The following is a 15022-nucleotide window of genomic DNA, read 5'->3' as shown; positions in this document are numbered from 1 at the left end:
CTCCGAGGATGTGAAGCAGTTGGCCATGAATTTGAAAGAGGAGGACCTAGTGAGTGAGAGGGCTCAGGCCTTCTCCACCGCTAGGAACCTCCTCAATTCTGCCGCCGACGCCGTCGAGAGAATCATGAGCTCTTACAAGGAGGTGAGGCTATAGAAACGACCCTTAGACCCTAACCCCTCAGCTAAGAGAATCATGAGCTCTTACAAGGAGGTGAGGCTATAGAAACGACCCCTACCTCCTAATAACACCTAGACCTTAACCCCTCACTGTCAAGAGGATCATGAACCCCATCAAGGAGACGAGGCTCTGGACCTCTCATTTATTGATTGCGTCCCAAATGGCACCATCCCTTTACAGTGCAGTACCTTTTTTGACTCGTTTTATTATTTATTTTTAAAACTCTTTTTATCAGGTCAGTTGACTGAACACTTTCTCATTTACAGCAACAACCTGGGGAATAGTTACAAGGGGTCAAGTGTTCCATTTGGGACGGATGTTTAATTTCCTTTCATTTTGAACCATGATAAAGTAGACTAACAACTAGGGAGTCTTTGGGGACAAACCACTGCTCTATCGTGGATCTAAATGTATAATAAACCCTTTAATAAACTCTGCTACCACCTGCCCTGATTTACTGGATAACCTTTGACCTGGTGCAGGTGACTGAGCTGGCTGGGTACACAGCCCGTGTGCACGAGATGTTCACTGTGTTCGAGGACGTGCGTGCGGGCGTGTTCCGTCGCTCTGCGGGGGAAGTGGATGAGCAGACGGGTGGAGGAACACAGCTGGTGCAGCACGGCATGAGGGTGGAGGGACCAATCATGATACGAGGTAAASTGACTGACAAGGAATTCAACCAATCACTAGGCTATTTTGTTAACCAGTGGTATTCAAAATCGGACTACGGTTGTATTTGTTTTTTGTACTTTATTTTAKTTTTTAGAAAATTCAGATGACAGATTATTGTATGGGACAATATACAAATGTTTTTGAGAAAGAATTTGAAAAATACAATTTTATGGAGTAACTATTTTATTAGTTTCTTAACATTTTTCAAAGACACTAGTTAGGTGGAATTCTTCGCTTAAGATGTTCATGTACCCAAATAAAAATGTAAAGTTCCATGTGTTTCCATCACCTTTTCAACAAACTGTTAAAGAGCAAATGTGCCTACTCAGGTCTTGGCACGTGCGCGCTAATCGACAGCTCGTAGATACAGCGTGAGGAGGCTCTGCATGTAGGCTTGCCTACATGATGAGATCATTATGGATAATATTTTTAAATCGGTCAAATGGCAGTCGAGCATCGATCGTCATGTCTCCAGAATAAGACCCAGGATATTTATTGTAAAGGAGCATCAAGATCACTGTGGACTTTCACCACCCTGTGAAGTTCATCAAAAGTGATTTAATCTGTAGCCTAACAAACTGCATGGTTTCCTGAGTCGAAGTGGGAGGACCASACAMCATATCGTCGTGTGACTCCCAAGTTTACTTCTATATGATGGTTATACTGGACAAAAATAGTTCAAGTTCATATAAGGAAATCGATCAATTGAAATAAATTAATTAGACCCCAATCTATGGGTATCACAACTGGGAATACAGATATGCATCTATTGGTCACAGATACCTTCATATTTGTATTTTTTTGAAGTAGGAGTGTGGATCAGAATACCAGTCAGTATCTGGTGTTGCCACCATTTGCCTYACGCAGCGCGACACATCTCCTTCACATAGAGTTGATCAGGCTGTTGATTGTGGCCTGTGGAATGTGGATATTGGGCGGTAAGTGGAACACGCTGTCGATCCAGAGCATCCCAAACATGCTCAATTGGGTGACATGTCTGGTGGGTATGCAGGCCATGGAAGAACTGGGACATTTTCAGCTTCCAGGAATTGTGTACAGATCCTTGCGACATGGGTCCGTGTATTATCATGCTGAAACTTGGTGATGACAGTAGATTAATTATACAACAATGGGCCTGAGGATCTCGTCACTTTACCGACACACAGATCCCACTATGTTGAACGAACAAATTATCGGTCGGATTTTATAAAATTGTACTGGAACTTCGGGTTCCATCCCAGCTGTTTTTTTATGAATAATTTTTTCTCTCGGTATAACTTGATGGAAACATGTTATTTAAACTTTTTTACAGCGGGGACCATTTTTTTTTCCCCCCGACAGATTAAAAAATTGGTACATTTCAATTGTACATCCAGAAATGACATTCAATTCATGATATTTTCATTGATCAAAATGAAAAGATACCATATTTGTTAATACACAAACGTTTTACTAGCACTGAACCTGTGGATCTTCTGTGATTGTTCACCTGACTCTTCCTCTGTGGGTCGGTCATCAAATGTTATTACGCGGGTTGTTGCAGCGGGTGGTTGTTGCACCCGCTTATTACAATGTTATTACTAGAAATGAGGATACTGGTACTGTGTGATTTTGGTGTGCGTGTATTCTGGGTCCTGAACTGTCCCATTGTGTGTGTGTAGGTCAGGTGATAGACGTGGAGAAGGGCATCAGCTGTGAGAACCTTCCCATCATCACACCGACAGGAGACGTTGTAGTGTCCAGCCTCAACATCAAGGTAACACCAGACACCTCGGCTCCATCAACACAACTTGGCACACTAGATCTGCTCTGGGTTTTCTATAACTAACCGGCGTCAGTCAGCTTCACATTCCAGCTCGGGCTTCATCCGTACTACGACGGTGGATATTGCTCGTCCGCCTGCGCGTGCATGTCACGTGTCATGGTCGAACGCAGAACTCTTCATTGAGACGATACTGAAACATCAAGCCAGGCGAGGCAGTGCCACATTTTTCATTTTCTGCAAAAATAAATCTAAAGTTATCCTACTGAATTTGCAAGATATATAAAATAGTATTTTAGAAGTGCTGTCTTTATTTTATTACTTATCGCCAGTGACGTCTTTGTTTCGTTACTTATCGGCGGTGACGTCTTTGTTTCGTTACTTATCGTCGGTGACGTCTTTGTTTGGTTCCTTATCGTCGGTGACGTCTTTGTTTGGTTACTTATCGTCGGTGACGTCTTTGTTTGGTTACTTATCGCCGGTGACGTCTTTGTTTGGTTACTTATCGCCCGGTGACGTCTTTGTTTGCGTTATCTTATCGCTGCGTGACGTCTTTGTTTTCGTTCTTATCGCCGGTGACGTTTTGTTTTCGTTACTTATCGCCGGTGACGTCTTTGTTTGGTTACTTACGTCGGGTGACGTCTTTTGTTTGGTTACTTAACTGCGGTGGACGTCTTTGTTTGGTTACTTATCGTCCGTGGACGTCTTTGTTTGGTTACCTTTATCGTCGGCGACGTCTTTGTTGGTTACTTATCGTCGGCGACGTCTTTGTTTGGTTACTTATCGTCGGCGACGTCTTTGTTTGGTTACTTATCGTCGGTGACGTCTTTGTTTGGTTACTTAACGCCGGTGACGTCTTTGTTTGGTTACTTATCGTCCGTGACGTCTTTGTTTGGTACCTTATCGTCGGCGACGTCTTTGTTTGGTTACTTATCGTCGGCGACGTCTTTGTTTGGTTACTTATCGTCGGCGACGTCTTTGTTGGTTACTTATCGTCGGTGAGTCTTGTTTGTACCTTATCGTCGGCGACGTCTTTTTTTGGTTACTTATCGTCCGTGACGTCTTTGTTGGTTACTTACATTTACATTTAAGTCTTTAGCAGACGCCTTATCCAGAGCGACGTACAAATTGGAAAGTTCAACATATTCATCCTGGTCCCCCGGGGAATGAACCCACAACCCTGGCGTTGCAAGCGCCATGCTCTACAATTGAGCCACACGGGACCACACCGACTCGTCGTGACGTCTTTGTTTGTACTTATCGTCGGCGACGTCTTTTTTTGGTTACTTATCGTCGCGATCTTTGTTTGGTTACTTATCGTCGCGACTCTTTGTTTGGTTACTTATAGTCGGCGACGTCTTTGTTTGGTTACTTATAGTCGGCGACGTCTTGTTTGTTACTTATCGTCGGCGACGTCTTTGTTGGTACTTATCGTCGGCGACGTTTTGGTTTTGTTCTTATCGTCGGCGACGTCTTTGTTTGGTTACTTATGCAGTCGGGCGACGTCTTTTTCCCCACTCCTATCGATAAAATCTGTCATACAAGTTTACTTTCAAGGCATCCTGTCGTTACTAAATGTGTAATGTGATAGGTATTTATAAACATTTGATAATAAATATTTTTAAAGAGCAACTGTACCTAAACCTAATCTAGTCCTTTTAAAAACGTCCTATTTTGGCATCTTGATTGTCACATTTATTCTAGTGGCTAAATGGACTACAGAGTGTACTAGGATAATTATGTTCAGTCATTCTCGTCTAAAACGAAGTCCGTCAAACCGACGACTAAATCAAGGTTGGGTTTTGATTTTGACAATGTGCCCACTCCACGGGATTACCAGCTGCGTTGATTGTGTCGATCCACTAGTATGGCAGAAGAGCAATCAAATGGTAGAGGCAGCCTAGGCGGGGGAACGGCAGCCTAGGCGGGGGAACGGCAGCCTAGCCGGGGGAACGGCAGCCTAGGCGGAGGAACCTGATGCATGGAAGTAGTGAGCAGGCAGAGGAAACGAAACACGGATGAGAAGGAGAATTTAGCAAAGTGGGGCTAAACAGACCGACCAACAAATAACAAACAAAGCCCAACTCTTCACATCATAAAAATATATGCTATTTAGCTGTTACGAGAATTTTGTTCTTAAACTGAACTTCAATTAAACTACTCAGTCTGCAACCCAGAGTTTGTAAGATTCTGGTTGAATGAAACAAACAAGAGTCCCAATAGTCAGAATGTTTATTCACGAGAACGTTCTCCAGTCCATTATACAAACCCAGTCTTTTATAATACACACAAACAAGTTCAAATCTTAARCTACRCCTTGCTCAGACAGTCTGTGTTTTTCCACCGCACAGATGCATTGTTTAATCTACAACATGTTTCATAATATTCTGCCAGCCTAACAGTTTCTCCCCTCCACGGGTGGAGACAGAATGTCCTGTAAGGAACACAGTAGTCCAGCTTGCACTCTGCTTACCAACTAAACAGGAACAAAAGGTCTAATTCTAACTAAAACTAAACACACCATCAGATTATACACACATTTCATACAATTATGCTTTCAGGGTGGAATATTTGTAGTCAGTATCTTAACATTACCTTAAACATATACATCATTTAGTCATTATCTTACCATTACCTTAAACGTATAAATCATTTAGTCATTATCTTACCATTACCTTAAACATATATATAATTTAGCCATTATCTTACCATTACCGTAAACATATAGATCATTAGCATACACTTTCTTTTTTATCCAAAGCATCTAACAGTACATTTATAGTATATGATCCCTGTGGGAATTGAACCCACAACCTTGGCGTTGCTAGTGCCCACGCTCTTACCATAGGAGCCACTAAGGGCCAATTTCCCGGAATCAGATGAAGCATATTCCTCTTTTTATTTCTAAAGGTGCTTTCTAGTCTAGCTAGCAGCAGCCTTAGTCTGTGGTTGGGCAAACCGGCCATTTTTCAAGATCCCTGGTCCAACCAAGACGGCAACAGGGGTAACATATGGTCTTCAGACATAACAAACTTAGACACGACAACAGGGGAACAATGTTTCAAGCCATACAACTTAGACAGGCAACAGGGGAACAATGTTTCAGCCATATATCAGCCATAACAACTTAGACACGACAACAGGGGTAAAAATGTTTCAGACATAAAACTTAGACACGGCAACAGGGGAACAATGTTTCAGCCATAACAACTTAGACACTGGACAAACGCAACATGGGGAACAATGTTTCAGCCATAACAACTTAGACACGGGCAACAGGGGAACAATGTTTCAGCCATAACAACTTAGACCCGGCAACATGGGACAATGTTTCAGCCATAACAACTTAGACACGGCAACATGGGAAAATGTTAGCATACACTAAGAACGCAACATGGGAACAATGTTTCAGCCATAACAACTTAGACACGGCAACATGGGGAAACAATGTTTCAGCCATAAACTTAGACACGGCAACATGGAACAATGTTTCAGCACATAACAACTTAGACACGGCAACATGGGAACAATGTTTCAGCCATAACAACTTAGACAGCGGCAACAGGGGTAACAATGTTTTCAGACATAACAACTTAGACACGACAACAGGGGGAACAATGTTTCAGCCATAACAACTTAGACACGGCAACAGGGGGAACAATGTTTCAGCCATATATCAGCCATAACAACTTAGACAGCGGCAACAGGGGAACAATGTTTCAGCCATAAAAATAAGACACGGCAACAGGGGTAAACAATGTTTCAGACATAACAACTTAGACACGACAACAGGGGAACAATGTTTCAGCCATATATCAGCCTAACAACTTAGACACGGCAACGGGGAACAATGTTTCAGCCATAACAACTTAGACACGGCAACAGGGGGAACAATGTTTCAGCATAACAACTTAGCACGGCAACAGGGGGACAATGTTTCAGCCATACAGCTTAGACACGGCATAAAGACATTATAGACCTACAGTACCAGTCAAAGACACACCTACTCAAGGGATTTTTCTTTATTTGTTTACTTAGAGTGTGCAAAGCTGTCATCAAGGCCAAGGTGGCTACTTTGAAGAATCTCACAAGTTAAAAATATACCAGCAGGAACATTTTTGGTTACAAGCATTCCATATGTGTGTATTTTCATAGTGTTGATGTCTTCACTATTATTCTACAATGTAGACAATAGTAAAAATAAATACCCTTGAATGAGTAGGTGTGTCCAAACTTTTGACTGGCATTAGTTACAGACACATACTATCCTAACGACGATCAAACAAACTTTTTTTTAAACTCTCAAGGAAACAAGCATAGATATGTTATCGTGAAGAGTAGATATGTAATCTGGACATATCCTGTTCTAGGTAGGGCTGCTGCCCCAGTTCTCTTGTGTCCTTGCCTGACTTATTGTCTGACACAGTGACAACAGCAGCTGCATTACAAACATTTAGGGTCACTACCAAATGTCACCCTATTCCCTATATAGTGCACTGCTTTTAACCAGTACCCATAGGGCTCTAGTACACTATGAAGGGAAGAGGGGGTCATTTTGTAACACCTCACCCAGAGAGAGAAGCCTGAACACTGTGTTCTACCCCTCTGAAACTGTTGCAACCCTGGCCGAGAGCACCTGGGGTCAGCTTTGTTAGTCTAAACCACATGGGATCATTGGGCTGAACAGTCACATAGTTCAGTTCTTGAGCAACGTAATTCTTTGATCCTTAGCACCTGCTTTAAAAAAAACGCTGGTTTGAGTCCCAAAGAAGCCACCCTATCCTCTATATGCACTACTATAGCACCCTATCCTCTGTATAGTGCACTTACTTTGGCACCCTATCTCCTGTATAGTGCACTACTATAGCACCCTATCCTCTGTTAGTGCACTAGCCTTGCACCCTATCCTCTGTTAGTGCACTACTATACGCACCTATCTCTGTATAGTGCACTACTTTGACCTATCCTCTGATGCTGACTATAAGCACTCTATCCCGTATAGCCTACTATAGCTATATAAAGGTGCTATAGTAGTGCACTATAGAGAGGATAGGGTGTAGAGGTCCTAGGAGACATTCTCTCCTCTGGCTACCTGGCTCGTCTCCTCCTATTATAATATAGAGGTCCTAGGAGACATCTCTCCACTAGCTACCTGGCTCGTCTCCTCCTATATAATATAGAGGTCCTAGGAGACATCTCTCCACTAGCTCCTGGCTCGTCTCCTCTATATAATATAGAGGTCCTAGGAGACATCTCTCCACTAGCTACTGGCTGAGTCTCCTCCTATATAATATAGAGTCCTAAGAGACATCTCTCCACTAGCTACCTGGCTAGTCTCCTCCTATAATATATAGAGGTCCTAGGAGACATTCTCCACTAGCTACCTGGCTCGTCTCCTCCTATAATATTAGAGGTCCTAGGAGACATCTCTCACACTAAGCTACCTGGCTAGTCTCCTCCTATATATATAGAGGTCCTAGGAGACATCTGCCCACTAGCTACCTGGCTAGTCTCACTCCTATATAATATACATGTAGAGGTCCTAGGAGACATCTCTCCACTAGCTACTGGCTCGTCTCCTCCTATATTAATATAGAGGATCCTAGAGAGCCATCTCTCCACTGGCTACCTGGCTAGTCTCCTCCTATATAATATACATGTTAGAGGTCTAGGAGACCATTCCTCCGACTAGCTACCTGGCTGTCTCCCTCCTATATAATATACATGTAGAGGTCCTAGGAGAACATCTCTCCACTAGCTACCTGGCTAGTCTCCTCCTATAATTAATATAGAGGTCCTAGGAGAAGCTCTCCACCGCTACCTGGCTCGTCTCCTCCTATATAATATAGAGGTCCTAGGAGACATTCTCTCCTGGCTACCTGGCTAGTCTCCTCCTATATAATATAGAGGTCCTGGAGACAACTCTCCACTAGCTACCCTGGCTAGTCTCCTCTATATATAAGTCTAGAGACATCTCTCCACTAGCTACCTTGGCTGTCCTCCTATTATAATAATAGAGGTCCTAGGAGGACATCTCTCCACTAGCTACCTGGCTAGTCTCCTCCTATATAATATACATATAGAGGTCCTAGGAAGACATCTCTTCCACTAGCTACCTTGGCTTTTCTCTCCTCCTATATAATATAGAGGTCTAGGAGACATCTCTTCCACTAGCTACCTGGCTAGTCTCCTCTGGTACTAATATAGACATGTATACATGTAGGTATTACGCAGGTTGTTGGCGGGTTGTTGTGGCAGTTCGTCTCCTGGTGTGTTGTAGAGCTGCATAAATCCTGCCCCTGTAGAGGTTACAGAGCAAAATGGCACCTTCTACAGCAGCCTCTCTCTCCAATGCATCAGGGCGGAGGCCTCTCTCTCCTCCAATGCATCAGACGGAGGCGGAGGCCTCTCTCTCTCTCAATGCATCAGACAGAGGGGGAGGCCTCTCTCTCTCCAATGCATCAGACGGAGGCGGAGGCCTCTCTCCAATGCATCAGACGGAGGGCGGAGGCCTCTCTCTCTCTCTCTCCAATGCATCAGAACTATGGCATTTAGGAAATTTGCATTTTTCTGTATGGTGTGTCTGTGTGAGAGAGAGCGAGTGGGGATCATGGTGTGCCCCAACACGTAAGCCCCTGTTTAAGTATCCTTTCATGATCAATTCATGTTTCATCAGTGGTTAGTTCCACACTGTGATCTCCTCCCACTCACACTACAGCAGTACCATAGCATATCCTCTCTGTGAAACAATGTGCTGATTGTTTTAGCTAGCTCATTCCTGCTCCATACGGAGTGTCTGAGGTAGTAGGCTCTGTGTGGGAACCCTGGCTCTGATCATTGGGTACTCCCTAACTTCCCCCCCCCCCCCCCCCCCATCTCTCTCACTCTCTCCATCCTCACCCTCTTTTCCTCTGTCCTGAATCTCTCTCTCTCCATCTCACCCTCTTTTCCTCTGTCGAATCTCTCTCCCTGTTTGTCTGAATCTCTCTCCCCAGGTGGAGGAAGGGATGCATCTGTTAATAACAGGCCTAACGGCTGTGGGAAGAGCTCTCTGTTCAGGATCCTCAGTGGTCTGTGGCCAGTCTATGGAGGGGTTCTCTACAAACCACCACCCCAAACATGTTCTACATACCTCAGAGGTTAGTGTACACACACACACACACACACACACACACACACACACACACACACACACACACACACACACACACACACATCACACCGCTAGTGGTCTATGGCGCTAAAGTCAAGGCAATTGCTTGGGGTGCTAATACAGTCTTCAGGTCTGGTGGGTTTATTTTCCTGTATGTATATAAAAAAAAAAAGTTTGTGACAGTCTACGGTATGTTTTATCATTTGAAATTACTAATGTAAACGGTTTCTCACTGTCAACTGTGTTTATTTTCAGAAAACTTAACATGTGTAAATATTTGTATGAACATAAGATTCAACAACTGAGACATAAACTGAACAAGTTCCACAGACATGTAACTAACAGAAATGGAATAATGTGTCCCTGAACAAGGGGGGGTCAAAATCAAAAGTAACAGTCAGTATCTGGTGTGGCCACCAGCTGCATTAAGTACTGCAGTGCATCTCCTCCTCATGGACTGCACCAGATTTGCCAGTTCTTGCTGTGAATGTTACCCCCTCTTCCACCAAGGCACCTGCAAGTTCCGGACATTTCTGGGGGGAATGGCCTAGCCCTCACCCTCCGATCCAACAGGTCCAGACGTGCTCAATGGGATTGAGATCCGGGCTCTTCGCTGGTCATGGCAGAACACTGACATTGCTGTCTTGCAGGAAATCACTCACAGAACGATTCCTGTCTGGTCCAACAACGGTGGGTTTGTGCCCATAGGCGACGTTGTTGCCGGTGATGTCTGGTGAGGACTGCCTTAAACAGGCCTACAAGCCCTAGTCCAGCCTCTCTCAGCCTATTGCGGACAGTCTGAGCACTGATGGAGGGATGTGCGTTCCTGGTGTAACTCGGGCAGTTTGTTGGTTGCCAATCCTGGTACCTGTCGCCGCAGGTGTTTACACGTGGTCTGCACTGAGGGCGATCAGCTGTCCATCCTGTTCCCTGTAGCGCTGTCTTAGGCGTCTCACAGTACGGCATTGCAATTTATTGCCCTGCCACATCTGCAGTCCTCATGCCTCCTTGCAGCATGCCTAGGCACGTTCACGCGAGATGAGCAGGGACCCTGGGCATCTTTCTTTCGGTGTTGTTTGTATATATGTTGTGTTTATATATTAGTTGATCTTAATGTTTGTTTCGTGTTTGTCCATCAGGCCGTACATGTCAGTGGGAACCCTGCGAGACCAGTTGATTTACCCAGACACCGAGACAGAGATGGAGGAGAGAGGATTTACGGACCAGCAGCTAGAGGGGATCCTCGGAACCGTCAACCTGGTCTACATTCTGGAGAGGGAAGGAGGGTGGAGTGCAGAAAGTGACTGGAAGGACGTGTTGTCAGGAGGAGAGAAACAGAGGATTGGGATGGCACGGATGTTCTACCACAGGTACGTCACGACGACACACATACAAKAAACTGTAATTCCTCACCGGGCATGTGTAAAGGATGGAAACAAACTATTTCCTACTAATGCAATGTGTGTTGTCTTTGCCCAGGCCTAAGTATGCMCTGCTAGACGAGTGCACCAGCGCAGTCAGCATCGACGTGGAGGGAAAGATCTTCCAGGCAGCAAAGGATGCTGGGATAGCWCTGCTTTCGATAACCCATCGACCCTCCCTCTGGTCAGCATGCTTATCAATCAACCAATTCATTTATTTATATAGATCTTTTTTACACATTCTGTATGTGTGCATTTATTCATTTAACAATTCATTCCTGAAGGAAACTTGTTTTGTATGGACACAAATTTGAAATTAGATTTGTTTTCTGATCTAATCAATGTGCAAAGAAGGTGAGACTGAGTTTACACAGGCAACCCAATTCTGATCTCTTTTTCACTAATTGGTCTTTTGACCAATCAGATCAGCTCTGAAAAATATGGATGGGGATTGGAACCAAAATTATTTCCCCAATCGTTTGGTTCTGAACAGAACAAATTCTGCCCATACCATAACCCCACCACGGGGCACTCTGTTCACAAYGTTGACATCAGTAAACCGTTCGTCCACACGACGCCGTACACGCTGTCTGCCATCTGCCTGGTACAGTTGAAACCCGGGATTCATTCGTGAAGAGCAGACTTCTCCAGCGTGCCAGTGGCCATCGAAGGTGAGCATTTGACCACTGAAGTCAGTTACGACACCGAACTGCAGTCWGGTCAAGACCCTGGTGAGGACGATGAGCACGCAGATGAGCTTCCCTGAGATGGTTTCTGACAGTTTGCGCTGATATTCTTCAGTTGTGTAAACCCCCAGTTTCATCAGCTGTCCAGGTGGCTGGTCTCAGACGATCCCACAGGTGAAGAAGCCWGAAGTGGAGGTCCTGGGCTGGTTTGGTTGTAATGCCGGTTGGACGTACTGCCAAATTCTCTAAAACGATGTTAGAGGCGGCTCTAACAGGGGATGTACAGTTCTGATCTTTTTATTTCAGCTCATGAAACATGGGAGCAACACTTTACATGTTGCATTTTATATATAAAACATTTTTGGATCAATATACGTTTTGTACATTTAGCTCAACATTAAATGTACTTAGAGCAGCTTGCTGTGGAGCGGGTGAGTGATTTTAATCTGTATAGGAAAGTCGTTAAGAGCACATTTTGTATTTTGACGTAACGGCATGGTTTTAATCATAATGGAAGCCAAGCGTGTGCGCCCACTGATCTGCCAGTCAGTTGTGGGGCATGAGATGCAGCTGAAATGAAGGGCGAGAGGATTGAGAAGACTTGACTTGGARGAGCTGGGTATCTTWCTATGAGATGCATTATCTGAATTAGACGCACAGAATTATACCTACGGAGGAGCGGCTTCTATGGAGGAACTTCGAATGTCTTTGAACTTCTGAGAGTTGGTTTAACGTTGGACCAGAACAAATGTTAACTAACTAGCTAACAAGCTTGTGTTTGTGCAACGCAGCAATATAATTAAAAACACATTTTTTTTTTTGTTAATAAAAACAGTGAAACGTGATGACTAAATAGCATTGAAAAAAAGTAAATCTATTCCCTAATTAAACATGTCTCCCTAATTTCTGAATGACTCTTGTAATGTCGGCAGTAACGTGCTTCAGAGGGGAGGGGCAGGAAGCCTACACACACCCACTGGCAAAGATTTCCAGCTGGCAGGCAGACGTTGGAATACGTTTGAGTGACAGGAGGGGAGGGGCTTTGTTGTGATTTTTGTGGGACTGGAGAAAATGTTATTAACCAGTTCTCATGCTTTAAATTTGTTTTTTTTAAATAACGGTTCTGTTCAGGAACACTATGGATCAGTTTCGGTTTGGATTCTGTTCCTCAAATGTTATTTTTCGGTTCTGTTCCCTGAACCAATTCCAACCCTTGGTCAAAATACCATTTAGTGGGGAAAAAAGGKGTGTGTGTGTGTATATACATTAGGAAGCAAATGGGAGCCAATGAAATGGGACCTTTTTTTGTGACTAATGAATACACCCCAGAATTGGGCTTCCTGTGTTAACGCAGCCTTTGAGAACCCCCCCCCCCCCGGTTGTAGATGAGTAGTTATATGCATCCTCCAGTAGGGGGCAGTGGTGATCTGAGAGTTCAGCCTCTGTCTGTCACTGCTGTGACTTGTGGAGGCCAGACAGGAACAACTCATACCCCTAGTCACTTCATATGGAGTAGAGGCCAGACAGGAACAACTCATACCCCTAGTCACCTCATATGGAGTAGGGACCAGGCAGGAACAACTCATACCCCTAGTCACTTCATATGGAGTAGAGACCAGTCAGGAACAACTCATACCCCTAGTCACTTCATATGGAGAAGAGACGCAGATCAGCGCACCATCAACTCGCATCACCTCCTCAGTCACTCTCATATGTGACGTAGAGACCCAGGCAGCTCGAACATACTGCATACCTCCCTAGTCACTCATCACTATGGAGTAGAGACTAGACAGGAACAACCTCCATACCCCTCAGTCCACCGGTTCCTATTTGGAGTGATGAGAGACAGGAACCAACTCATACCCCTAGTCCATCTCCCGTCGTTCTTCTTTCCCTTCATCATGTGATGTATGAAGACCAGGGCAGCTTTCGTAACAGACTCATTTTCATCTCTAGCTCCGTTCATATGGAGTAGAGTCAGACAGGAACAACTCATCCCTAGTCACCTTCATATGCGGAGTGAGACGACAGGCACATGACAACTATGTACCCCTAGTCACTCTTATATGGAAGTAGAGGCACGCATCAGGACAACTCATACCCTAGTCACTTCATTAGTGGAAGAGAGGCAGAGCCAGGAACAACTCATTTCACCCATAGCTACGCACTTTCAATACTAGGAGTTACGAGAACAGACAGGAACTTTACTCATGGATTCCCTCAGTCACTTACATATAGGAGTCAGAGACGCAGTCAAGTGAACACTCATTACCCTATCCTCGTTCATTCTCATATGGATGTAGACGCTCGCTTAGCAGGACCAACTCATACCATCTAGTCACTTTTATGGCGGTCTGAAAGGATCAGTTCAGATGTTTTGAATAATGAATCATTTCCCCACACGGCTCCTATACTATCTCCGCTCCGATCTCTCCGGATAACGGTGATCCATTTTGATTCTAATACAATAAGTAAATCTCAAACACGCACCTTTCCTTCCTTCCTTCCCATTTACAGGAAGTACCACACCCACCTGCTTCAGTTTGACGGCGAGGGCGGCTGGCGTTTCGAGAAGCTGGACGCCTCCACACGTGTCTCTCTACAGGAGGAGAAACAGAAGCTGGAGTCTCAGCTCTCTGGGATACCCAAGATGCAACAGCGCCTGTCGGATCTCTGCCGCATGCTGGGGGAGGACGCCACCCTGTCAGGAACCGGAGGAGAGGAAGCGGGGGAGGAGGAGGAGGAGGAGGAGAAACGGGAGGAGGAGGAAGAGAAGGAAGAGTGATGAACAAGGACAATAGAAGGATGATGATCATCGGATGGATGGATGGATGGRTGGRTGGRTGGATGGRTGGGTGGRTGGGAATGAAAGACATTTCKGCCCTGTCYAGAAACAACCCCCTGGGGCATTTGTCCCCTCGGCAAGGTGGAGCTGTACTCATATTGTTACTAACAGGTCCAGTCCTTTCAAATCCTCTGGGTTGCTCAGACCATAGGGTCTAGGTCCAAGAGGCTGGGTCTAATAGTGTATAATGACGTTCTGGACTTCCAACCAATCAGATGTGGCTGTTAAAGTGGAAACTAAAACTGAGCAGCAATTGACTATCTCAGCAGTATGGGAGAGGAAGTGTAGTGGGAGGAGGAAGTAGA

At 44.8% G+C, this 15022-nt stretch overlaps 1 protein-coding gene across 1 annotated transcript in view; it reads left to right on the top strand.

Moving 5' to 3' along the window:
• Positions 1-15016, top strand: part of LOC112074426 (ATP-binding cassette sub-family D member 1-like) — a 37332-nt gene extending 22316 nt beyond the window's left edge. The window contains 9 exon segments of the mRNA XM_070440529.1: positions 8-142; positions 661-832; positions 2512-2606; positions 9608-9635; positions 9638-9727; positions 9730-9751; positions 10905-11135; positions 11245-11370; positions 14390-15016. Coding sequence (XP_070296630.1) covers positions 8-142; positions 661-832; positions 2512-2606; positions 9608-9635; positions 9638-9727; positions 9730-9751; positions 10905-11135; positions 11245-11370; positions 14390-14657 — 1167 coding nt within the window. The 3' untranslated portion in view covers positions 14658-15016.
• Positions 15017-15022: the final 6 nt, after the last annotated feature.

The sequence above is a fragment of the Salvelinus sp. IW2-2015 genome, unplaced genomic scaffold, assembly GCF_002910315.2.
Source record: "Salvelinus sp. IW2-2015 unplaced genomic scaffold, ASM291031v2 Un_scaffold2630, whole genome shotgun sequence".
NCBI classification, from domain to species: domain Eukaryota; kingdom Metazoa; phylum Chordata; class Actinopteri; order Salmoniformes; family Salmonidae; genus Salvelinus; species Salvelinus sp. IW2-2015.
The sequence above is the reverse complement of the archived record's forward strand: the minus strand, read 5'-3'. Positions and strand labels throughout refer to the sequence as shown.